Genomic DNA, 25750 nt, shown 5'->3' on the forward strand with positions numbered 1-25750 from the left:
ACTCAGGACTCGGTCACATAACTGCATTTCTTCATGAAAACAACATTTTTAAAATTACCACGTAGTAGCTAATTTCCTCAGTCATAAATTGATTTCTACTGCACAGTGGAAACTCTATGCTAAATTTCAAGATTAAAAAAATAAAATGCAACATAGTGTCCTGATCAGATATAAAGGTTGGTATTTTAGAAGTCAAGATCTCACTTCTCTAAATGGTTACCTTTTTAATATTTTCTGCAGGTCTGCTCTAAACATAATCACAAAACCAAGATTCTACTGAGAGATCTTGAAAAGGCAGTACGGTAGCAACTATATTCTCAGAAGATGGGCATAGTCCATCAACTGCCTAGACAGTGTGGGAAAGTTAAAGATACCATTATTTTGCATTTGTAATTTAAGGATTTTTTTCACTCAGTACGGTATAATGAAGAATAAACTTTTTAGTCTGTTTAAATACACAAGGGAAAGCTTTCTCATGAAAACAGAATTGCAGTTGATTCTACACAAATGTAAATAACACTCAAGATGTTACTATTATTAAACAAGACAAATTATACAGTTTTGTTATCTCTTTAGCTGCAACATATTGAAGGATTCCAGAAATAATCCTACTTTGTTTTAAATTCTCAGGTAATTGAGACAGGTTTGTGTGCTACACCTTATCACTTTCGCACAGTACTGCATATCACTTCTTTCATCTAGTGTCTTTTCACTTGATAGCAAACCATTAAACTATTTTCAAAGTAAAAAGAGGGTACCATGACACATATTTAGAGGTTGTTTGTACAAGGCTGCTGAACATAATTGAGAGCAAATCCACGGTTGCCCACATCAGTTGGAGCTTCTGTTGCATCCGTATGGAAATAGAGACGGAATGGCTTCACAGTGCCTGTGTAAAAAAGAGAGGAGAAGAGAATGTCAGTTTGCTTTTACATTTTCTATGAGAGAAACAAGTATTTTTACCAAGTGTCAATGACAGTATGAAGGGGAAAGAGGCAATAAATTTCATCATTTGCTTGAACTTGCTTGTTTTTCAACAAGAAATGAAGGATATTGGTTCACCTACATTGATCAGAGTATTACTGGTAGCAGAAGGAAAAAATATATTCTGGAAGAGTTGCATGCACCAAGCTTAACATCCATTAAAGATAATCTTTGTCATCCCTCCTAAGTTTATGCAATTATTCATCCTAACTTCTAATTTTTAAAAATGCATTTGCTTTATTACAGGCAAAAACTGTTGTTTATATCCCAACCCATTGCCTTTAGTATATCCCCAGAAATTTTATAAATTCCAGATCCTTTTTAAGCTTTCAACTTTTGTATCTTATTATAAACTAGCTGATGTACCCGTGCTTTGCTACGGGATTCTCAGAGAGACTGTCGTTGTGGTTTTCCTACCTGAAGTCGTCAGAAGGAATGTAGTGATTAAAAGCAATGTTTATAAAATACTCGATCAAATTAAATTTCTCACTTCTAACGAACAGTACTATGGTGCCGATCTAACAGTCCAAAGTCCCAGTGCTGCAATGACCAGACCGCAGAGAGCCGTGAACACTTCTCTGCCATTATTCCGTTAAATATGCACACTGCTCATTCCAGTCAGTGCCTCAGAGTAGGAATTGAATAGCTCGAATGCTATGATGAACCAGTTTGTTACGTATCAGTAGTATCAGAAATTTATCTAACTCCCCAGCTACTTCCCGCCAATTTTCAGGCAGGCTGTTATACTCGGTGTGACAGGGTGAGTTAGCTGTGTGGTTAGAGGTGCATAGCTGTGAGCCTGGATCCGGAAGGTAGTGGGTTCGAACTCCACTGTCGACTCCCCTGAAGATGGTTTTCCATGGTCTCCAATTTTCATACCAGGAAAGTGCTGGGGCTGTAACGTAATTAACGTAGGGGCTGCTTCCTTCCCATTCCTAGCCCTTTCGTACCCCATCGTCGCCATGAGTCCTATGTGTATCGGCGCGACGTGGAGAAAATTTTGAAAAAAACTCGGTAAACAGCAGTAATCCCATCTATCAGATATGAATGGCAACAGAGACACAAAGCAAATCACAACAAACAATGGTCAATGTAATATTATTGTTGATCAATGTTATGAGTTTTCTGTATTGTAGGCCTTCACATTCAATTTTCTTTCAACTCTGTAATATAAGGCCATCTTATACAATTAATTATAGCGTAGACTGTAGTTCCTTATTCCCCGACTTTACATACCGATTTTCATTAAAATTCTGTTTACCCATTTTCTCGTGACGGCGCTGATATGATCTTGGCAACAAAAATCCATATTCATGAATATCTCCGTTATCATAGCCAGTACGGTCAAAATGTATAAGACATAAATGATCGGAAATTTAATACTATGTAACTTTATATATATAGTAATTGTCATTAAAACCACTAATAACACAAATATTTGAGAATTAAGTTTTGGGCCTTCCCCTAAACTACCATTTCTCTCAGCGTGAAAAAAATTATTTATGACCTAGATTGTAGTGACTTATTCCCGGACTTTACATACCGATTTTCATTAAATTCTCTTCAGCGGTTTTCTCGTGATGCGTGTACATACATACATACACACACACAGACAGACAGAAATTACGGAAAAGTAAAAAATGCATTTTCTTGTTACTGTGGACATGACCGATACAAAATACCATTCTTTTTAAATTCTGAGCAATGTACAGACAAAACTCTTATTTTATATATAGATTACAGTACATTTCAGGCCTTCCCCTAAACTACCATTTCACTCAGTGTGAATAGCATTATTGATAGCCTAGATTATAGCGACCTATTCCCCGACATTGCATACCAATTTTCGTGAAGATACAACCACTAATAAAATAAATATTTGACAATTAAATTTTAGGCCTTCCCCTAAACTACCATTTTCCTCAGCGTGTATAGCCTATATTGTAGCGACTTATTTCCCATCTTTGTCTAGCGATTTTCATTAAGACACGACCAATAATAACATAAATATTTGAGAATTAAATTTCAGGCCTTCCCCTAAACTACCATTTTACTTGGCGTGATTAAAATAATTTATAGCCTAGATTGTAGCGGTTTATCACCCGACTTTACATTCTGATTTTCATTAAATTCTCTTCAGCCGTTTTCTCGTGATGCGTGTACATACATACATACATACATACAGACAGACAGACAGACAGGCAGGCAGACAGACAGACAGACAGACAGACAGACAGACAGACAGACAGACAGACAGACAGAAATTACAGCAAAGTAAAAAATGCATTTTCTTGTTACTGTGGACATGACCGATTCAAAAATACCATTCTTTTCAAATTCTGAGCAATGTACAGAAAAAACTCTTATTTTATATATATAGATGTATGAACCAGAGGAATGGCATGCTAAAGAAGAAAGTTATCTTACTCCCCAGCTACTTCCCGCCAATATACATGCAGGCTGTTACAGTCGGTACGACCAGGCGAGTTGCCCGTGTGGTTAGGGACGCGCAGCTGTGAGCTTGCATCCGGGAGATAGTGGATTCGAGCCCCACTGCTGGCAACCCTGAAGATGGTATTCCGTGGTTTCCCATTTTCACACCAGTCACACCAGGCTGTACCTTAAAGCCAAGGCCACTTCCTTCACACCACTATTGATTTCCTATCCCATCGTCGCCATAAGACCTACCTGTGTCGGTGCGACGTCAAGCAAATTTAAAAAACCTCGGTACGCTGCAGTAATCCTATCTATCGGGGATGAGAGGAAACAGAAGACAAAAAGCACATCACAACAAACAATGGTCAATGTAATTTTATTGTTGATAAAGATTATGAGCTTTCTATATTGCAGGCCTTCACATTAGTTTTCTTTTGACTCTCTGATATTAGGGTGTCTTACAAAATTATTTATATCGTAGACTGTAGTTTCTTATTCTCAGACTTTACATCGGTACCGATTTTCACTAAATTCTGTTTACCCATTTTCTCGTGACCCGGCGCTGATATGGACTTAGTAACAAAAATCCAAATTCATGAATATCTCTGATTATATGCGGTGCGGTAACAATGTATAAGACATAAGTGATTGGAAATTTAATAAGTTCTTACATAACTACTACCAACTTACAACATAACTAAAATTCTGTTAGTTATGTAATATTTATTGATATGACCACTAATAACATAAATTACTTATTTGAGAATTACATTTCAGGCCTTCCCCTAAACTACCATTTCACTCAACGTGAATAAAATAATTTGTAGCCTAGATTGCAGTGGTTCATCACCCGACATTACATACCGATTTTCATTAAATTCTCTTCAGCCGTTTTTTATTGATGCGTGTTCATACAGACAGACAGACAGACAGACAGACAGACAGAAATTATGGAAAAGTAAAAAATGCATTTTCTTGTTACTGTGGTCATGACCGATACAGAAATATCATTCTTTTCAAATTCTGAGCAATGTACAGACAAAACTCTTATTTTATATATAGATTACATTTCAGGCCTTCCCCTAAACTACCATTTTACTCAGTGTGAATAGCATTATTGATAGCCTAGATTATAGCGACCTATTCCCCGACATTGCATACCAATTTTCGTGAAGATACGACCACTAATAAAATAAATATTTGACAATTAAATTTTAGGCCTTCCCCTAAACTACCATTTTTCTCAGCGTGTATAGCCTATATTGTAGCGATTTATTTCCCATCTTTGTCTAGCGATTTTCATTAAGACACAACCACTAATAACATAAATATTTGTGAATCAAATTTCAGGCCTTCCCCTAAACTACCATTTCACTTGGCGTGATTAAAATAATTTATAGCCTAGATTGTAGCGGTTTATCACCCGACTTTACATTCCGATTTTCATTAAATTCTCTTCAGCCGTTTTCTCGTGATGCGTGTACATACATACATACAGACAGACAGACAGACGGAAATTACGGAAAAGTAAAAAATGCATTTCTTGTTACTGTGGACATGATCGATACAGAAATACCATTCTTTTCAAATTCTGAGCAATGTACAGGCAAAACGCTTATTTTATATATCAATTACATTTCTTTTTTTTTTTTTTGCTAGTCGCTTTACGTCGCACCGACACAGATAGGTCTTATGGCGACGATGGGACAGGGAAGAGCTAGGAGTGGGAAGGAAGCGGCCGTGGCCTTAATTAAGGTACAGCCCCGGCATTTGCCTGGTGTGAAAATGGGAAACCACGGAAAACCATTTTCAGGGCTGCCGACAGTGGGGTTCGAACCTACTATCTCCCGAATACTGGATACTGACCGCACTTAAGCGACTGCAGCTATCGAGCTCGGTCAATTACTTTTCAGGCCAACCCCTGAACTACCATTTCACTCAGTGTGAATAATATTATTGATAGCCTAGATTATAGCGACCTATTCCCTGACTTTGCATACCAATTTTCGTGAAGATACGACCACCAATAAAATAATTATTTGACAATTAAATTTTAGGCTTTCCCCTAAACTACCATTTTTCTCAGCGTGTATAGCCTATATTGTAGCGACTTATTTCCCATCTTTGTCTAGCGATTTTCATTAAGACACGACCACTAATAACATAAATATTTGAGAATTAAATTTCAGGCCTTCCCCTAAACTACCATTTCACTCAGCGTGATTAAAATAATTTACAGCCTAGATTGTAGCGGTTCATCACCCGAATTTACATTCTGATTTTCATTAAATTCTTTTCAGCCGTTTTCTCGTGATACGTGTACAGACAGACAGACAGACAGACAGACAGACAGACAGACAGACAGACAGACAGACAGACAGACAGACAGACAGACAGAAATTATGGAAAAGTAAAAAATGCATTTTCTTGTTACTGTGGTCATGACCGATACAGAAATATCATTCTTTTCAAATTCTGAGCAATGTACAGACAAAACTCTTATTTTATATATAGATTACATTTCAGGCCTTCCCCTAAACTACCATTTTACTCAGTGTGAATAGCATTATTGATAGCCTAGATTATAGCGACCTATTCCCCGACATTGCATACCAATTTTCGTGAAGATACGACCACTAATAAAATAAATATTTGACAATTAAATTTTAGGCCTTCCCCTAAACTACCATTTTTCTCAGCGTGTATAGCCTATATTGTAGCGATTTATTTCCCATCTTTGTCTAGCGATTTTCATTAAGACACAACCACTAATAACATAAATATTTGTGAATCAAATTTCAGGCCTTCCCCTAAACTACCATTTCACTTGGCGTGATTAAAATAATTTATAGCCTAGATTGTAGCGGTTTATCACCCGACTTTACATTCCGATTTTCATTAAATTCTCTTCAGCCGTTTTCTCGTGATGCGTGTACATACATACATACAGACAGACAGACAGACGGAAATTACGGAAAAGTAAAAAATGCATTTCTTGTTACTGTGGACATGACCGATACAGAAATACCATTCTTTTCAAATTCTGACCAATGTACAGACAAAACTCTTATTTTATATATATAGATGTCTTCATTATCATATGTAAGTTTCAATACTTCATTAATATTAGTCACCTCCCCTACCTCAACAGTCTTTACATACTGCTGACTGAATGCTTACTCATTCTATAAATCTTCACATATATACTCTTGTTGTTCATTAATAATTCCTGAAATGCCCTTCTTGGAATCTGTTTCTGCCTTAAAGTACCTATTTATACCCTTCCACTTTTCACTAAAACAGCCAATTATGGCTGCCATCATATTTTACCTTAGCTGACTTCTTGGCTAGATTAAATTCCTAGTTAAGTTCCTTCAATTTCTCCTTACTTCCACAACCATTTCTAACTCTATTTCTTTCCAATCTGCACCTCCTTCTTAGTCTCTTTACTTCTCTGTTATAATATACCCTTGCCAGAATCAGACTTTGAGAGAGATCATACAGTACTGGTAGCAAAATTTAAATTAGGAATAATGGAAAAAATGAAAGAAATAAGAGAGAAAATAAAAGCGTAGAAATTAAGAGGTAATGAGGTAAAAGATAAATTTCAATATAAATTGAAACAATACTTACCCAGAGCTGAAGTGGAGAGTGTGGAAGTGGAATTGGACATGTTCAAGAAGGCTTTCGGCATTTGTAAGCTGTGCACAGAGTGCTCGAAGCAGAAGTGATGAAAGAGTGAAAGATAAAGAGACCTCTTGGTAGAATGAGACGGTAAAGGAAGGAATGAAAATTAAGAAAACATGGCAAATATGGAATTGGGATAAAACAGAAGAAAGTATCAGGAAATGAAGGTGCAAGAAAGCAGTAATTGAAGAAAAGAAGAAAAGCATGGAGGGATTTACTCGAACATTGAAAGAGGATTTGCATTGTGTTAGAAGGCTACTCTTTGAACTTGTAAGAAGGAAGAGTCTACATAAAGAAGGTGAAAGGGGGAAAAGGAGAGACAATAACACAATCAAAGGAGGTAAGGAAAAGATATATTACTTTGATGAACTGCTTAATGTGAGAAAGGGTGTAGAGGAGATGATAGAGATAGAGTGTAAGGAGACACAATTTGAGAGTGAAATCACAATGGAAGAAGTGGAAACTGTTGTCAAATGAATGAAACTGGAAAAAGCAGTGGGAATGGATGAAGTATGCGTAGATATGATAAAAGCAGCAGGGCCCGTGGGTCTACAGTGGCTGTATACACTATTAGATGTACAGTATTTGAAAAGAAAGATTGGTTCCAAATGATTGGAGCAAAGAATACACTCATATCTCAGATAGCAAATATATTTGAAAGGGTACTAGGAAAGAGAATGAGGAGAAAGGTGGAAGGACAATTACAAGAGCAATAAGTCTTTTGAAATGGAAGATTAACACTAGACTCCATCTTCAGTATGAGGTAGTAAATGGAAAATCATTGGGAATATGGAAGAGATGCCATTCCTTCAATTAGAAAAGGCTTATGATAGTGTCCCCAGAGTAAAAGTATGGTAAGTAATGCAACGGAAGAGATTTGGAAAACAAATGATGTAATATGTGCAAACAATGTACAAAAATTGTTGTAGCAGTGTCTGGACCCATGTGGAGAGGACAGTGGTTTAGGAATGAAACTGGACTATGACAAGAAAGTGTGCTGTCACCACTGTTATTCATAATAATTATGGTCGAAAATGTGAAGGAGGCAAACAGAAAGTATGAGGATATCATGCATATGATATCATGGTCAGGGTAGCAAACAGAAAGTAAGTAGTACAAGGGCACCTTGCAGTACATGGGAAAGAGCCCATACTGCTGACAGAAGAGGAAACAATAGCATCATGGCTCAGGGTGTTTCCAGTCAGTGTAAACTCATGTGATCTGTTATTAACTGAAATTGTCATACAGAGATAAATGTGAAAATAAGTGTAAATACAGTGAAACTCTTTTAAGTCAACCAGATGAAGAAAATCCACAAAACTGGTCTTTTAGAGGAGCGGTCATCTTCCTAAAGGTGAATATCATTGGTGGGCATATGATTATTGAAAGTCATGGAATTAAAATCATTGTAGAAAAGAGTAAAACAATAGTCTTGACTACAGGAGAAAGGGAAGGGAAATTTAAAAATTAGGGGATAAAACCTTGAAATTGTGGAGAGCTTCAAGTACAGAATGTAATAGTGCCCAATACTGTCCTACGCAGCCGAGACCTGGACACTGACAAGAAGACAGGAGAATAAATTCCGGGATAGTGAAATAAAATTTTTAAGATGATAGGAAAGACAAGAAGGGACAGAGTAAGAAATGGGAATGTCAGGAGGGAAATCAGAATGGAAAAGATTTTTGACAGAATAGAGAAAAATAAACTTACATGGTTTGAAAATGTTAAGTGGATGGAAGAAGGAAGGATACCACTTCAGACGATGGAGACTCAGTTAGAAGGAAGGAGGACAAAAGGGAGACTCAAATCAAGGTGGCTGAAATTGATCAAAAATAGTATAATTTCAAGAAACCTGGATTGGAACACATTTAAGGTTGGATAGAGGAAGATGGAAAGGTGTCACAAATATTCCAACCCAGTGGGATGATGATGATGATGATGATGTCCTTCAGTGAGTTTTTCCATGTTATTTTCCTCACCTCTTCAGGCAGTCACCACTGAATTAAGTTTTCAGCATGTAATCTTTGCAAAATGCAACAGATTTTTTTACATGTGAGTATAATAACCTCACACTGCCAGATAGGTACACGCAAAGAAAGAGTTTAGTAAACAAGAAGTAAAACGGTGATAACTTACTGTATACAGCTGAAGGGGTTGTAGATATTTCTGCATTGAAAGTTCCTCCACAAATTCGGTCCACACATCCACTAGCATTTCTTCGCCCAACATTAGAGGCACATGGAATACCAAGCCAATCAGTTACACATGGGAAAGAGCCCATACTGCTGACGGAAGAGGAAACAATAGCATCACGGCTCAGGGTGTTTCCAGTCAGCGTAAACGCATGTGATCTGTTATTAACTGAAATTGTCATGCAGAGATAAATGTGAAATCAACATTAACAACAGTGACATTTAAGCGTAAATACAGTGAAACCCTTTTAAGTCAACCAGATAAAAAAAATCCACAGAACTGGTCTTTTAGAGGGGCGGTCATCTTCCTAAAGGTGAATATCATTGGTTTTTACGTCTCACTAACTTCTTTTACAGTTTTCAGAGAAGAGAATATCAGACTACTACTACTACTACTACTGTACAGTACAGTATCTAAACATTATTTACTGATAATATCAGATGTAATCTCCAGTACATGAACATGAACATGAACATGAACTGTGCCTCAAAAATTCTCCTTCCTCACATATTCCATTACTAAAATTCCTTGGCAAGAGTGTGGTTATACCACTTGAACACAACATAATTTAAAACTTTACATATTTTCTTTGTGTCTTTATACGCGTTTTCCTCCCACTCCTTCAAGAATGGTCAGGATTTGCAACTGTATTTTGAATTTGGCTTTTCCCACAATTAAATTGATTCACTAAATCAACTTGTCATCACCATTTTTCACTTTCTTTAATCATGGAAATTCTTTCTTCTAGAAAAAGAACATGCATTTTTCTCTTTCACATGATGACTTGCTCTCACTTTGAAGAAAGAACAATCAGTAGTGCATTTCTTAAGATTTTAACACAAAGTACAGTATGATAGCTAATTAGTTACTCCCACATCCTTACAATAAGAGAGCAAGTCACTCATGCTCAATAACCAATGATCTACAGCTAAGTGTTTAACACAAAGTAGCTGCAGGTCGAGCCCTTACAATAGAGATGTTTTCTAGTGGCCTTGAGTCTGTATACAGCAGATGAAGAGGTGAAAGTACAGGAACATTAGGTTGAATGAACAGAATTACAGAGTGGTGCATGAGGTACCAATGCCAGCACAGTGTACAAGACACAGTTTCCCATACTCCTGAGAAAACAGAATTGATGTTATACGAGTGGTTTGCAACTTGAGGTTGTAAGCCAAATGTGGTTGTCTTCAAGGGGCTATATAAGACATTTTAAGTTTAAAACTAGTGGAACAGTCATTTTACTTTTGATCTTGATGATGAAAAAGTTGAAAACAGCACTAAATTTGGAATATAATTTCCCTGATATTCATTTTTTAATTATAAAACAATGTTTACAAGCCAAAAATCTGATCATGTTGTAAAATTTGATTGCATAACAGAATTCTGAAGATGTATTTCTTACTTACACTATATAATCTGTAAGTGATGTCAGTTAGGCATAAAATAGAATTCTTGATAATAGTATTAGTTTCTTGAACATTTAACTCCCAAGAGGTGATGTTCCCTGATAAACCTAAGAAAGTATTTACTGATTATCTCAAAAGTTATCCCAAAGAGCTTTCACTTCTTCACTAGAATTAATTGTTGAATTAACTGATACCATACTCTTTATGGTGAATTATGTTGGAATCATCATCATCATCATCATCATCATCATCATCATCATCATCATCATCATCATCATCATCATCATCATCATCATCATCAGTGTCCCACTCCAGTCGCCCGGGTGTGGTTAACAAGCCTCCTCCACTCCTTTCTGTCCTTCCACTTTTCCTGCTTTATTACTTCCATCACATCCAATCCAGATTCTCTAATGTCCTTCCAAATCTGATCCATCCACCTTCTTCTCGGTCTTCCAACTGGTCTCTTTTCCTTAACTTCTCTTTCCAATTCCTTTCTTGCTACCCATTCCTTTCCCATATTTTTTACATGTCTGAAACATCTCAGTCTTGCTTTCTGTATCTTCTGTAGGAATGGTTTTATATTTAGCTCTTCTCTGATTTTAATATTTTGAATTCTATCTCTTCTTGTCTTTTTAACCGATGTTCTTAAAAATTTCATTTCTACTGCTTGGATCTTATTATCTTGTCTCTTATTAGTTACCAGTGTTTCTAGTCTGTATGTTACAGTTGGTATGAAATACTGTTTATATAATGTTAATTTCATTCTTTTGGGTACTTTGTCATCCCATAAAAGCTCTCTGACTTGATGATAAAAAGTTGTACCTTTACTTAGCCTGTTATTAATTTCAGGGTTGATTTTATTACTTCCATTAATAATGCTACCCAGATATGTAAACTGTTCTACATTCTCTAACCGTCCTCCATCTATGTTTCACTTGGCTTCTATTTTTCTCTTTTCCACAGTGCATGACTACAGTTTTCTTTTTACTAATAATCATTCCAAACTCCTTCAGATTTTCATTCCAAGTATCCAGTCTCATTTGTACTTCCTTTTCACCACATCATCTGCAAATACCAAAGCATTCACTTCATCACTACTGATACTCTGTTTTACGTGTTTTATGATTTCATCCATCAATATAATAAACAATAATGGCGACAGTGCACTTCCTTGCTTGAGACTCTTTTTTGTATAAAATGTTTCAGAATCACCACTCCCTACTTGTACACTGCTTTTACTCTCTTGGTACAACAATTTTATCTTGTTAATTAATGATTTTAGTACATTCCTTTTCAGTACGCATTCCCATACATGTTTTCTCCTGTATCATAAGCTTTTTCCAAACCCAAAAATATGAAGATGATTTCCTTGTTTCTTTCCAGATGTTTTTCCATTATTGTTCGCACTGTAAATATCATGTCTAGTGTTGATCTATTCGGTCTAAAGCCATATTGTTTTTCCTCTAACTGTGTTTCTATTATAACCCTCAGTCTTTTGTCTATGACTTTCTCCATTATTTTTAGCCCATGTGATGATGGGTTATACCTGTATAATTTTATAGATGGATCCATAGTACATAACAATATAATATTAACTATAGGTTCCTTTAAAGATAAAATTTCCTTTATGTCTACCACAGTCCCATTTCCTTTATACTCATTATATTTTATCATAGTATATTGGTGTATGTCCGACTCGTTGGCTGAACGGTCAGCGTACTGGCCTTCGGTTCAGAGGGTCCCAGGTTCGATTCCCGGCCGGGTCGGGGATTTTAATCGTCTCTGATTAATTCTTCTAGCCCGGGGACTGGGTGTTTGTGTTTGTCCCAACACTTTCCTCTTCATATTCACACAACACACTACACTACCAACCACCACAGAAACACGCAATAGTGATTACATCCCTTCATATAGGGTTGGCGTCAGGAAGGGCATCCGGCCGTAAAACAGGGCCAAATCCACATGTGTGACACAGTTCGCATCCGCGACCCCACAGGTGTGGGATAAGCGGTAGAAAAAGAAGAAAAGAAGAAGAAGAATATTGGTGTATGCAGAGTGGGTCTTGGCCCTTAAGTAGCCACGGCTGGTCCGTGGTCCAACAGCTCTGCACTCTGACCGGCCAACTGAGCAGAGGAGGGGTGGCCACGGCTCTACCGTGGCTCCACGCTTCTGTATTCAGGAGACGGAAAAGGGCTGGACCTCCCGGCTGGTCCCCACCATTAGCTGTCCTGAGAATAGTTTTCCGTGGTTTTCCATTCTCCTGCACTAAGGTGAATGCCAGGACAGTTCCTCGTATAGGCCATGGCCATCAATCCCCTGACCTTCTCAGAGCATCTCCTTCACCGTAACAAATCTCCTGGCCTGAGAGACAGTGCTACCATCTAAGAGGCCCGCCTCCCCCTTTCAGGGGAGGAATGAAAACATTTTAATAGTAGTATCATAGTACAGTACCTGTGTCTGGTGCAGTAGAATACTGGATGCCACAGAAGTTCCTCTCCATTCTAATACAAATGCTATAGTCTTGGTTTGACAACTGTAGACCAGAACCAGGATCATAGTTGAAAGATTTGATCTGTCCAGAAACTCCAGTGAAATATTGCAAACATCCTTCTTCCGCTGTAATGACAGGTAATATTTCAAGTGTAATGCTTTTAAGTTTGTTATACAGAGTAGTTATTCAATATTTAATTAGGGTTACAAGTATGGAGACACAGAACATGAACTAAACTTAACAAAACAGTTTTACAATCAGATGGTGATGTGAAGTTCACTCCTTTATTATTCACTTAGCCACATGTTCATGTGACAGGGCATTTTTAGACCTCTAGTATACTGTGTTAAAGAATTGATATTGTAGAGCAAAGGGGGCACAATTCATCTCAATGAGAAGCGCTCCAGCTCAGGCAGAGAAAGGAGCAGAGTAAATGCTCTGATAGAAGCTACAGCCTAGCAACTACTTATATAGCTTGCAGTTACAACTGGGAATGGGACACATATCAAAACAAATTTGAACTTTTAACACTTTTATTTTGCCTGATGTCTTGTTCTATTCAGTGCATGAATGACATGTGCTAAGTAGGTAAGGTAAGGGGTTGTTCTGCCCGAAGGCAGGTCCGAACCTCCGCAGAGGTATTCCTGAGCCGGAGTTTACTTGCGGTAGGGTGGCCAGTTCCTTTCTGCTCCTCCATTCCCTTACCCCCCCACCAAACAGCGCGTGGCAACCCATCCAACTCCTGACCACGCCCAATGTTGCTTAACTTTGGAGATCTCCGGGATCCGGTGTTTCAGCACGGCTACGGCCATTGGCTGTGCTAAGTAAATATGTTTAATTGTATTCATTTCATTAGATTATGCATAGGAAACAATTTAGTTTGACACGTGATAACTAAATATGCCTTAGGCTATTACCTGTAGTCATGGAAATACATAAAAGCTTGTTTCAGAATACAGCATAAACAATGAATGACAAACAAACTCTAGGTTAAATACAGAAATAAATAAATGAATAGAAATCAATCACCCAAAACAAAACATATATGTTCTCTTATATCTGAAATTTCGTTCAGCAGATGATGAAGAGCACATCTCTTTCCTCTGAAGAAGACAATTTATGATAAGTGTGATTGACCTCGCCCTTGCTATTCAAAAGTACTGCAGTGAGATGTACATCAGTTAGAGTGGCTATTCATTACAGAGAACAGTTTCTCACACAGATATATTGTGCCAAACATTGATAACAGTTTGACAGCCATTTTGTGAATATTTGGGAAATCTGCAAAAGATGTTCATAAAAATGTGATAGGCTTGTTGGTTTATTAATTAATTAATTTATTTATTTAGCTTATGGCAAATTACACAATACATATAAAAGAAAATGATAGTTTGGGTTGTAACAATCTAAAAAGGAAAACAATCAACTGGGCACCTGAAATATTAAAAGTTTTATATTTAAATTGTCCAGCCACTCTATAGCCATTTTAGAGAGTTGATCAAAGTCTTTCAGTGAACCCAAGTACGCCCTGTTACGACATTCGGTAAGAATATGCCAGATACTCTGTTTTTCTCCACCACAGTCACAGGTAGGTGAAGTTCTCATGCCCCACTTATACAGCAGCCAGCCACATCCCCCATGGCTGGTCTGTAGCCTGTTAAAGGCAACCCACGTTTTACGTGGCAGATCAAAACCTGCTGGTGGATGTTGGATATTAAACAGAGACTGCCACTCCTTTGGAGCTACATTGTTCCATTCCTGTCTCCATTCTACTGAAGCATTAAACCCTCTGTTGATCAGTTCTTTAGCTTTGAGATAGGCAGAGAATGTATTTTCAAATCGTCAAATCTATGAAGCATATCTTTATGCATGGGAAGAATGATGTTCGCTGATATTTTTATGAACTCACGGATCACATTATTAAATCTCCTTATTCTTGGAGGTTTGATATGGTTCAACACGGGTAACCAGAAAAGAGAACTACACATTACTATACCACTAATGATGCACATTGTCTTATTCAAAACTGTGTCAATCTGAGTAACGTGTGGACTGTTCAACCATACAGAACAACAGTACTCTGCTGTCAAATTGACTAAACCCATTGCTGATGATCAAAGAGTGGACGCAGTAGCTCCACATGTTGAACCCTAAAATTTCTGGATGATGTTATTCCTTGCCCTCAGTTTAGCAGCACTCTTAGTCAAGTGTATCCTGGAGGACAATGTTCGGTCCAAAGTAACTCCAAGATACTTTGGGTTGGGGTTGTGTGAGAGAGGCATGACAATGAGTGAGATGTTCAAGGTAACATTAGCTTTTCTATTGTTGAGGTGGAAGAAGCAAGTTTCTGTTTTGCTGATGCTTGGTATCAGACGCTACTTTTAGAAGTATCCTCACAAATTATTAAGGTCTGCATTTGGGATTTCTTCTATGAAATTCACAGTGGATGTTGAGTAATAATAGCCCGTTCATCAGTTTAAGCAAATTGATGGGAGTAGTAGAAGGGATATCTGCAATATACAGGTTGAATAACAAAGGGGAAAGCACAGATCCTTGAGGCAGCCCATTATTGAGCACTTTAAGTTTACTATGCTTATTATTCATCACAACCTGGATCACCCTATTCGATAGCATGTTGTTTATGAGCTCCAAGATTGCTTTAAAGCCTGTAAGTTTGATGAACTTGTACATTAAACCTTCTCTCCATACCATATCATATGCAGCTGTGAGGTTTATAAACACAGCTTCACTCTTCAATTTCCTTTCAAAACCTGCCTCAATATAGGTAGTTAAAGCAAAAACCTGGTCTTCACAACTATGCCTGGTTCTAAAACCTGCCTGTTCGACTGGAAAGATGCTTAAAATCTAAGGGCTAATTCTGTTGTATATAAGCCTCACCAAGAGTTTATAGCAAACATTCATCAGAACAATTGGACGATAGTTTTCAGGACAACCTGCCGCTTTCCCTGTTTTTAGGATGGCTATGATCTTAGTCCGTTTGAACTCCGATGGAAGCTTTCCAGTGTACAAGATATTTGTGAAAAACTGTGAAACCATTTCCTTACATTCTTACCACATTGTGTGAAGAATTCAGGATGGATACCATCAAAACCAGGAGCTTTTCTGTTCTTCATTTCTTTCAGGGCTGCCACTAGCTCCTCCTTAGTAAAAGGGTCAGAGATATCTGATGAAGCATCACACTGTTTTTTCTCATGGGTTAGTTGTTCTTTTAATAACCTTTTATGATCTTTGTCAGGTTTGATTTTTTACAAACTAGCAATGCAGCTGGCAACTTCATTTAGTATCACAACTGATTTAGGTTGAGGTGTATGAGGCACTCCTCCTAACATCTTTAACAGGCTCCAAGCCTTTCTGCTGGAATGCTTGAAGTTTACAGTCATTATGGCTTCTGTCCACTTACAATGTCTGGTCTCATTTAAGTTATGAAGAGGGTCATCAGCAATGTCAGTTCTTCCAGTCTCCTGAAAGTCATTGTTGGTGATTCATATTTAGTCTTCAACTCACTATCACATCAAACTGTGAGCAACTCACACTGTAGATAAGATGGAACATCATCAATTACAGGTATTGGGGTAGCTGAAAAGGTCATAGTAAAGTCTTTGACATACATTGATGAATCATCCAGATCTCTAAATCAGATGGAAAATTCTTGCATATGACTTACAAGAGTACCTGCAAATGTCTGTTTTGAGTCAAACTAGATTTCCGCATTGACAATTTAGGAAAAATGGGCTAACACAACATTCAACATCTGATGCTGCCAAAGCTCCAACATTTGCTTGAAAGTATTAATACTGTTTATAAAATGAGTATCATAATAAGTATGTTACTTCTCTCTGCAACTTAAAATTAAGTTTATTCATGTGGAATGTGATGTCAGTGAGAAATGCTAACTCATTAATCCATTCAAGGTCAGTGAATTCATGGAAGAGATGCTCCTTCATTTCCATGAATGAAACTTTGTCCAACAAATCTAAAAAGTGATTTAACATATTACCTTTACTGAGCCATCGAATTTCACAAAAGTGCTTAATATCACAAAATTCACACTCCATATCCTTCAGTTCAGCTTTGAATTGTCTTTAGCTCAGTACATATCTTTTAAGAAATTAACTGTTCTCACTGCTAAGTTCATGACATTTGCCATAATGATTTTTTTGTGCACAGGCTTTTTTGATGAATCAAAAACAGGTATGCACAGGTATGAAGCTCACTTTGTGTTGCACTAGTTTGTTTCTCAGACAACCTATAAGCCTTTCTCTGCATCTGACCATGCAGGGTGCTCCATTAGTGAAATGAGCTTTTCCCATGGTAGACCAAACCTGATAAATACATCTTCCACGCGTTGCAGTATGTCTTCACTTATCATGGTGTCTTTTAGAGGATATAAATCAAGGAGTTTTTCCCTTACTACTACATTTCTGTCAAAATCTCTAATAAATATTGCCAGCTGGGCTGTAACTGATAAGTTGGTACTCTCGTCTACTGTAATAGAAAGCGCTATGAACTTCAAAATAACGTCCACGAATCTTTCCACAATAGCGTCTGACAAACATTCCATACGATGAGAGATAGTGCAATGCAAAAGACTTAGACTTGCCAAAGATCATGATAATTGTGGACACAGTTTGTCTGCTACAACTTCCAAACTCTGCTTCACAAATTCACCATCACAAAATGGTCAGGAAGAATGGGCACTCAACAAAGCTATTCTGTAACAAGCACGAACAGCTGCATTGGAAGACGTGGCATCACATTCCTGAATAAGTAATGAATGGATTTGTAATTTCAAAGGACAATTTTGTTTATTGGGCACAGTAATTCAATTATATGTTCTATAGGTACAACATTGTAATATGTACCTCTACTTTAGTACTTCCTCGCATAGATTTTTGAGAATAAGGTGTATTTCACCCTCTACACTTCCATTTTGTTTGAAGTGATGAACTGTACTTTTTTATGTCCAATATTTTGCCACATGCCAAACATTGCACTCCACTTTAGATTTTGGTGAGCACACTCCCAACCCGAGGTGAACTGTACAATCGAATGATGCTTTACCGCATTGCTTTGACTAGCCATCTTAACTACACCATACTGTACGATTGTATTGAATAAGCATAATACACTGACAGAAATTAAATTTCACCGTCAAGAAGACATTAGTTTAGAGGAATGGAATTTAGGCTGAACAACTGTCTAGGTAACATATTTATCTGATTTCGGTTTCCAGGTCATAGGTTGAAGTATGCACAAGAAGACGTGTGACATGGTGGTACTTCAATAACAGCTGTAGTTGCCAAAATTGTCAATGCAAGTGTGCAAATGTGCATGCATTGTGTCAAACTGGTGCTGTATGTCATTTTGTGGGTTGGAGGTCCATGTCTGTTACACTTGGTCAGTTAAATCAGCAACAGTTATTGCTGGTATTGGGTAACACCGCATTTGTTGTTCCATACTTGCTCAATGGGCAAAAGGTTTGGTGGTCAAGGCAACTGGTCGACACACTGTAGAGCATGTTGGGTCACAGCAGTGGTATGAGGAGCATTATCCTGTTGGAAAGTACTCCCTTAAATACTGCGAATGAATGGCAGCACAACCAGTTCAATCACCATTGTGACATATAAATATGCTGTTAAGTTCCTTGGAATAAAGACAAGACTGCTTCTGTTGTCCAAGGAAATCGCTCCCCAGACGATAACTTCTGGTGTAGGTCCAGTTTGTCAATGCCGTGGCAGCTTGGTTCCAAGGGCTCACTTGACCTCCTTCTTACCAATCTAAGGTCATTACTGGCAACAATTGGCCGTGCGGTTAGGAACGCACAGCTGTGAGCTTGCATCCGGGAGATGGTGGGTTCGAACTCCACTGTCGGCAGCGCTGGAGATGGTTTTCTGTGGTTTCCCATTTTCACACCAGGTAAATGCTGGAACTGTACCTTAATTAAGGCCATGGCCGCTTCCTTCCAACTTCTAGGCCTTTCCTATCCCATTGTCACCATAAGACTTATCTGTGTCGGTGCGACGTAAAGCCACTAGCAAAAAAAGAAAAACACCTTGCACCGAGACAGAAATGGCTCTCATCTGAGAACACAATAGATCTCCACTCTGCCCTCCAATAATCTCTGGTTTGATATCATGCAGATGGCCATGTTTCAGACTTAGTGGCGAGAACGCTGTGCTTGGAGCTATCCCTCAAGAAATCGATTTATTACAGTTTTCTGTGTCGCTCTGGTGCCAACTGAAGCTCTATTGGCTGCTGCAGATGCAGTATGATCCACTACAGCCGTGCGGCAAATATAACAGTCTTCTCTCTTGGTAGTGGCCTGTGTGCGGCCATAGCCCGGTCTTCTTGAGACAGTGTCTTCCTGTGATCATTGTTGCAAACACTGATGCACTGTGGATACCTAATCTTTCAGCAATATCGTAGAAAGGACATCCACCTTCTGGTAGCCCTATTACAAGGCCTCTTTCACACTCAGTAAGCTGCTGATACTGACCTCTTTGTCTCTTTAAAGGCATATTTGACTCACACCTACCTCACAATGTCACACCAGATGATGACTAACACTCATGATGTGTACATTGCATATTTAAAGCAAACTTGATTTGCAGTATCATAGTGGTGCTAGCAGCACCACTCTTCATCGACTAGTGTGCAAATTTGAATAGGCGTCATCACTCAGATGTGCAAACACGCCTCATGAATTTAATTTATCTAGCACAACTCCTTCTTGGTGTTGGGATTTAATTTTCCACCAGTGTAAACATTGCTGTGGCTTTGCTTACATCTTGACTTCATATGTCACCATCTAACCTTTAGAGCACAAACTATTAGAAGTCAGCTGCTCTTGGTTCTTTCTGTGCTCATGCTGTAAAGATCAAGGAGTGAGCTCTCTCTCACTGTCCACCTTTGGTGTAGAGGCTTCTCAATCTAAAAATGTTTAAAAAGGGTAAAACAATGTTTTGTCTCAGTGGGTGTACTTGCTAACATCCTGGAAAGGTGTGCCTTTTTAACTGACAAACCTGACTGCAACTGGAGCAAAACTGATTTTGTCAAAGAGATCTTCATTTCCTTATGAAAAATTATTTATTTCAAATTCTTTGGCAAGCATATTCAATGGGTGAATGAAGATACTACCTCCTCCAATTCATTGCCACTGCAGTGTACTTGTAAAGAAGCTCTTCAGCAGCTCTATGCTGACACATTTTTTGAACAGTGTTATAAGTAGCATCTTGAACTAAACTCAACCAAAGCACAGTCCATCTTGTTTCAACCTCATCATTGATGAAACTCTTGAATGAAAGGATCCCTTCAAGACCATTGACTTCACCCTTAGCCTATTATTATTAATTTTATTGAGCATGTTGGACCACTTGAGTCATTCCATGTTCACTTTCTCATTGAAGGTTGTACTTTTTGGTTCTTGTGATCTGCCCAGTACTTTTTCATTCGTTCCAATCATAATTTTCTCAATTCATCTGAAATCACTATAGGCCTTCTGTGTGTAATTTCTGCTGAAAATTTATAAATCTTAGAAAGGTAGTTAATTTTATTTTTGTTCCTTGAATCTGCTATCTCAAGTCAAACTGCTTTGAGATCTTGCTGAATTTCATGGATCTATTGCCCTCCCATCTTCTATCCAAGATTTCTTGTCACTAGTTGTCATAAAAGCTGATTTCTTGGCAGTCGCAAGATGTGAAAGAAATACGAGATTCTTTTATTTTTCATTGTGCTGGTGATTGGGTCAATCTCTTGATAGACAGTTTCTTTAGGAAGGATTCTCCAGAATCCTTCAACCTGGTATTTTTTTTATTTATGCAAGTTCTGATGATTCTTCTTTCAGTTTTGAGGAGACAATCAGTTCTTCATTTTTAATTTGGAGGAGGATTTCACAAGCATAAGTGGCTTCTGGGAGAGTTATGGATTTATAGTGTTGAATCTTAGTGTCTATTGATAGGCATTTCTTATTATACGCTGACCAGGTTAAAAATTGGTCTCTTTACATTTTGTTAGTTCTATTTATCCATGTTCCTTTCTTGTTTAAGCTGCATGTTTAGCCTATTGCCTTCCTGTCTTCTATCCAAGATTTCTTCGCTACTTGTCATAAAAATAGAAGTGGTGGTGTTTAAGATTCTTGAATAATACTTGGTGCTCATTTCATCTTTTGTCCTCAATTTCACTATATACTCATTTGAGCTCAAAAGACACCAAACTTCCTTCATCCTAATGGAAACCTGCTCAGGGCTCAATACTTTTCTCCTTCTCCTCACTTACAAAACTCAAATCCATCAGCTCATTACCTATAGCTACACAGGTTGGGCCACCACTACCTTAAGTTTATTTGACTTTACTCTTGTTTTCCTCAGCCTGGAATGATGCCCCATCCAAATAGCATTCTATCCTCCTGCTACCCATCTTGAGCACTACACAATATCCTCCCCGTACTCTCTCCAAAAATCATCTATAGTACAGTTCTCTCCAAATGATGTATAAAATGCACCAATAAAATCCAACAACACTTGTTTCTTAACTCCCTTTGTTACATCTGTCATTGACACTTCCCACCTCACTATCAGTACTTAAAAATCTGGAAGAGCAACCCAACTAACAAATAAGTCAAATAAATGACTTGCTAATGCTGTTTATTTACTGAATGCTCCAAGAGATAAACTCAAGTAGCAACAAAATATACTAAGAGAGCTGTTTATAATAGTACCGACTACAGAGTGACTATCAGGTCAATTTACTCTACAATATTCCACCCATAGATTTGTTAATATATAACAGTTAGTGAGTTTTCAAAATAGCCTCAATATCATACTCGGAAACTATGGCAGCCTTATCTGTGGGAGTTGGTGCAAACAGAATAGGTCTAAAGGCTCACTATACTTGCAACATACTCGTGAGTAAATTTCTAAATAATTTTTGGACTACAGCTATAAATTGTAAATAGTAATTCAATGTTTTGAGCTTACCTCTATATATTGAGCTACATGGTATCTGAGAAACTTTCACCTTAAAGTTTCGAGCAAATGATGGCCCACTTGTTACAAATGTCAGCGTCACTGGATTGGTGGAGCCCAAACCAGTATCAATGTACACTAAAACATAAAATACAAGACAATTACTTATATATAATGGAGACTAAATGTTTTTTTTTCTTTTTACAATTTACTTTATATCACACCAACACAGATAGTTCTTATGGCAACAATGGTATAGGAAAGTGCTGGGAGTGGAAAGAAAGCAACTGTGGCCTTAATTAGGATACAGCCCCAGTATTTGCCTAGTATGAAAATGGGAAGCAATGGAAAACCATCTTCAGGGCTGCCGACTGTGGGGTTCGAAGCCACTATCTCCCAAATGTAACCTGATAGCTACGACACAAACTGTGCAGCCACTTGCTTGGTGAATAAAGATAAAATTATATGAGTTCCCTGATATTGTAACAAGTAACTGTTAAATATTGATGTATAAACTGCATTCTCTTTAGTAAATTATTATGCATTATTCTTCCTCACAGAAGGTTGGCAACCATCATGGATTAAGCTTTCCTATTTTGTTTTTCCCACATCAGAGTTGCCAGCCCTGTGGTGTACGGGTAGCGCGCCTGCCTCTTGCCCAGAGGCCCCAGGTTTGATTTCCCGCCAGGTCAGGGATTTTTACCTGGACCTGAGGGCTGGTTCGAGGTCCACTCAGCCTACGTGATTAGAATCGAAGAACTATCTGACGGTGAAATAGCGGCCCCGGTCTAGAAAGCTAAGAATAATGGCTGAGGGGATTTGTTGTGCTGACCATGTGATATCTCTTAATCTGCAGGCCTTCAGGCTGAGCAGCAGTCACTTGGTAGGCCAAGGCCCTTCAAGAGCTGTAGTTCCATGGGGTTTGGTTTGGTTTGGTTTCATATCAGATTTGTCATATCACAGTTGTCAAACCATTGTTGGAGGTTCCACATCCAGGAAAATCTTCTCTGCCCTTGTCCTTGTTTCCCTTGCAGTTACCGGGCGAGTTGGCCATGCTGTTCGGGGTGCACAGCTGTGAGCTTGCATCCGGGAGATAGTGGGTTCAAACCCCACTGTCGGCAACCCTGAAGATGATTTTCCATGGTTTCCCATTTTCACACCAGACAAATGCTGGGGCTGTACCTTAATTAAGGCCACGGCTGATTCCTTCCCATTAGTAGGCCTTTCCTGTCCCGTCATCGCCATAAGACCTATCTGTGTTGGTGTGACGTAAAGCAAATAGCAAAAAAAAAAAAGTTTGCCTTCTATGATCAGTTGTATCAGGCTGTATTTGTTATTTATGAAGATGTGACTGAATCACAAGATAAAGCATGTCAGCATGATGTACTTTCTCATTCATTATTCTTGGCTTTCTAGACTGGACCCCACCATCACACTGACAGACCATTCCTCATTTGTTCTCCAATAGACTGAGTGAACCTTGCACCAGCCCTCAAATTCAGGCAAAAATCCCTGAACTGGCCTGGAATTGAAACCAAGGCCTCCAAGTAAGAAGAGGCTGGGTACTCCTAGACTGTCCACCTCCATAGTGCAAAGGACAGCGTTATTAGTGGCCATCCTTGGAGGTCTGGGTTCAGTTCCCGGTACTGCCAGAGCAGGAGGGTTGGAATGTAGGTAGTTAAAATGGTACATGCAGCTCACGTCCATTGCAAGGAGGGGGGGGGGAGGGGGAGGACTGAAAAGAGCTGCAACACCTTGGGATGAAGACATAAATGTACTTACTTACTGTACATACTTACTTACTAACCCCTAGACAGTGGGTCGAGCATAAACCTAAACTACATAATAAATTAATTCCTGTTAACAATGCCAATAGGGATGATGATCTTGGTATTAGTACCCATTAAACTGAATCATCATCAGTAATTCAACTTAAGTCTAGAGCTGGGAGATAAGATGTTACCTGCCACACAACACAATGACATGTGACTTAACACTGTACAATCCTTTGGTGGAGCTATAACAGTGCAGATGAACATTACCCTCTGTACACAGTGGACAGTGTTCCACATCAAGAGAAAAGATAGTGATGTTGGAAGCATCTGCTCCAAGCATGTTAGAAAAGCGATGTTGGTAACAACATTTCTATGTAAATGGAGAGAGTATTAAATGTAAGATGTGTCATATAGTAATGAAGGGTGCTAGGTGTGCATGGTTACAACAATTTTTGTACTAAAAAATCATAAATCAGGTGCTGCATCAAGAAAAGACCAGAAGTACAAGCAATCTCAAGTCCAGCATCACCTATTCAGACAAGAGTTCTTTCAAGATTTGTGTGAAATGATGTTAAGCTGCAATATACCAATGTACAAGGTAGATAATCCACATTTTAAATAATTTATACAAAAAAGACACAAAATGGGATATTCCTTGTCAAACTACCAGTAAATTAAGAAAATACTGTCTACCAAAATGCTATGAGAATATTGTATCTAAACTAAGACAAACTGAAGGTGAAAATAAGATTAGGGTTCCAATGGATGAAACTGAGGATGCTGCAGGTAGGTACATTGCAAATGTCATTGTATGAATACTTTCACCAGATAATCCTAGAGAAAGTATTTTGTTAATTTCCAACCTTTCAAAGACAAATCATATAAGCATCACAGAATTTTTCAAAACAGTATGTCGCTATTATGACCAGATGGTATAAATAAAAATCATGTACTTCTTTTCATTACTGAAGCTGCAAGTTATATGCTGAAAGCCTTTCCTAACAGGCTCCATTTTTTCACCTGTCTAGTCCATGGGCTCTATCGTATTGCTCAGAAAATCTGCAACTGTTACAGTGATGTGGACAGCTTTAAAGTGAACATTAACAACATACTGTTGAAATCTCCAGACAGGAAACTTACGTTCAAAGAAATGGCATCTAATATTCCTTTGCCCAGCATTCTTGACAGCAAAGATAGCTCTGCAGCAAAAGCTGCTCAGTACCTTATTTCAAGCAAATTGTATAAAAATGTGTTGTTCATTAAATAACCATGTAGATATACACAACCATATTTTGAGTTTAGAAGGGATGGATATTTGAATGCCTGATGCCATAACACTGATAGAAAAATTGGCTGAGAATATTGATAGAACATTTGTTGAAACAGTTATTGAAAAAGTGCAAAAGAAAGTGAAAGCCATTCTTGAAAAAATCCCTAGATATCCTAAAATGGCAAAAATCAAAATCATTTTGCAAGGAAGTTATAAAATATCATCTATATCTCAACATGATCTAAACTGTACTTGTTTTGCTCATGTGTCCTCATGTGATTCTCAGATTATAAGTATTGTTTGGATGATAAGAGGACAAGTTTCACTTTCAAAACATTATAAAATATATTTTGTTATTCAGGAGTCTTTCAGTCCAGCAACACTTTCCATTATCATTTCATTTCATCTATCAGTCATTAATCATTGCCGCAGAGGAGTGCGATAGGCCTCGGCAGCCGGCACAATTCCTATCCTCGCCGCAAGATGGGGGCTTCAGTCATTCCATCCCTGACCTGGTCAATGAC

At 38.1% G+C, this 25750-nt stretch overlaps 1 protein-coding gene across 1 annotated transcript in view; it reads right to left on the reverse strand.

The window, feature by feature from the left end:
* Nucleotides 1–770: 770 nt before the first annotated feature.
* The window catches only part of LOC136863903 (uncharacterized), a 102628-nt gene continuing 77648 nt past the window's right edge, over nt 771–25750 (reverse strand). The window contains exons 8-11 of the mRNA XM_068226069.1: nt 22194–22319; nt 13158–13322; nt 9244–9468; nt 771–889 (exon numbers count right to left, since the gene is read on the reverse strand). Of these exons, the coding sequence (XP_068082170.1) occupies nt 771–889; nt 9244–9468; nt 13158–13322; nt 22194–22319 (635 nt within the window). The remainder of the gene's footprint in view (nt 890–9243; nt 9469–13157; nt 13323–22193; nt 22320–25750) is intronic.

Source organism: Anabrus simplex, chromosome 1 (genome assembly GCF_040414725.1).
Source record: "Anabrus simplex isolate iqAnaSimp1 chromosome 1, ASM4041472v1, whole genome shotgun sequence".
Classification (NCBI taxonomy): domain Eukaryota; kingdom Metazoa; phylum Arthropoda; class Insecta; order Orthoptera; family Tettigoniidae; genus Anabrus; species Anabrus simplex.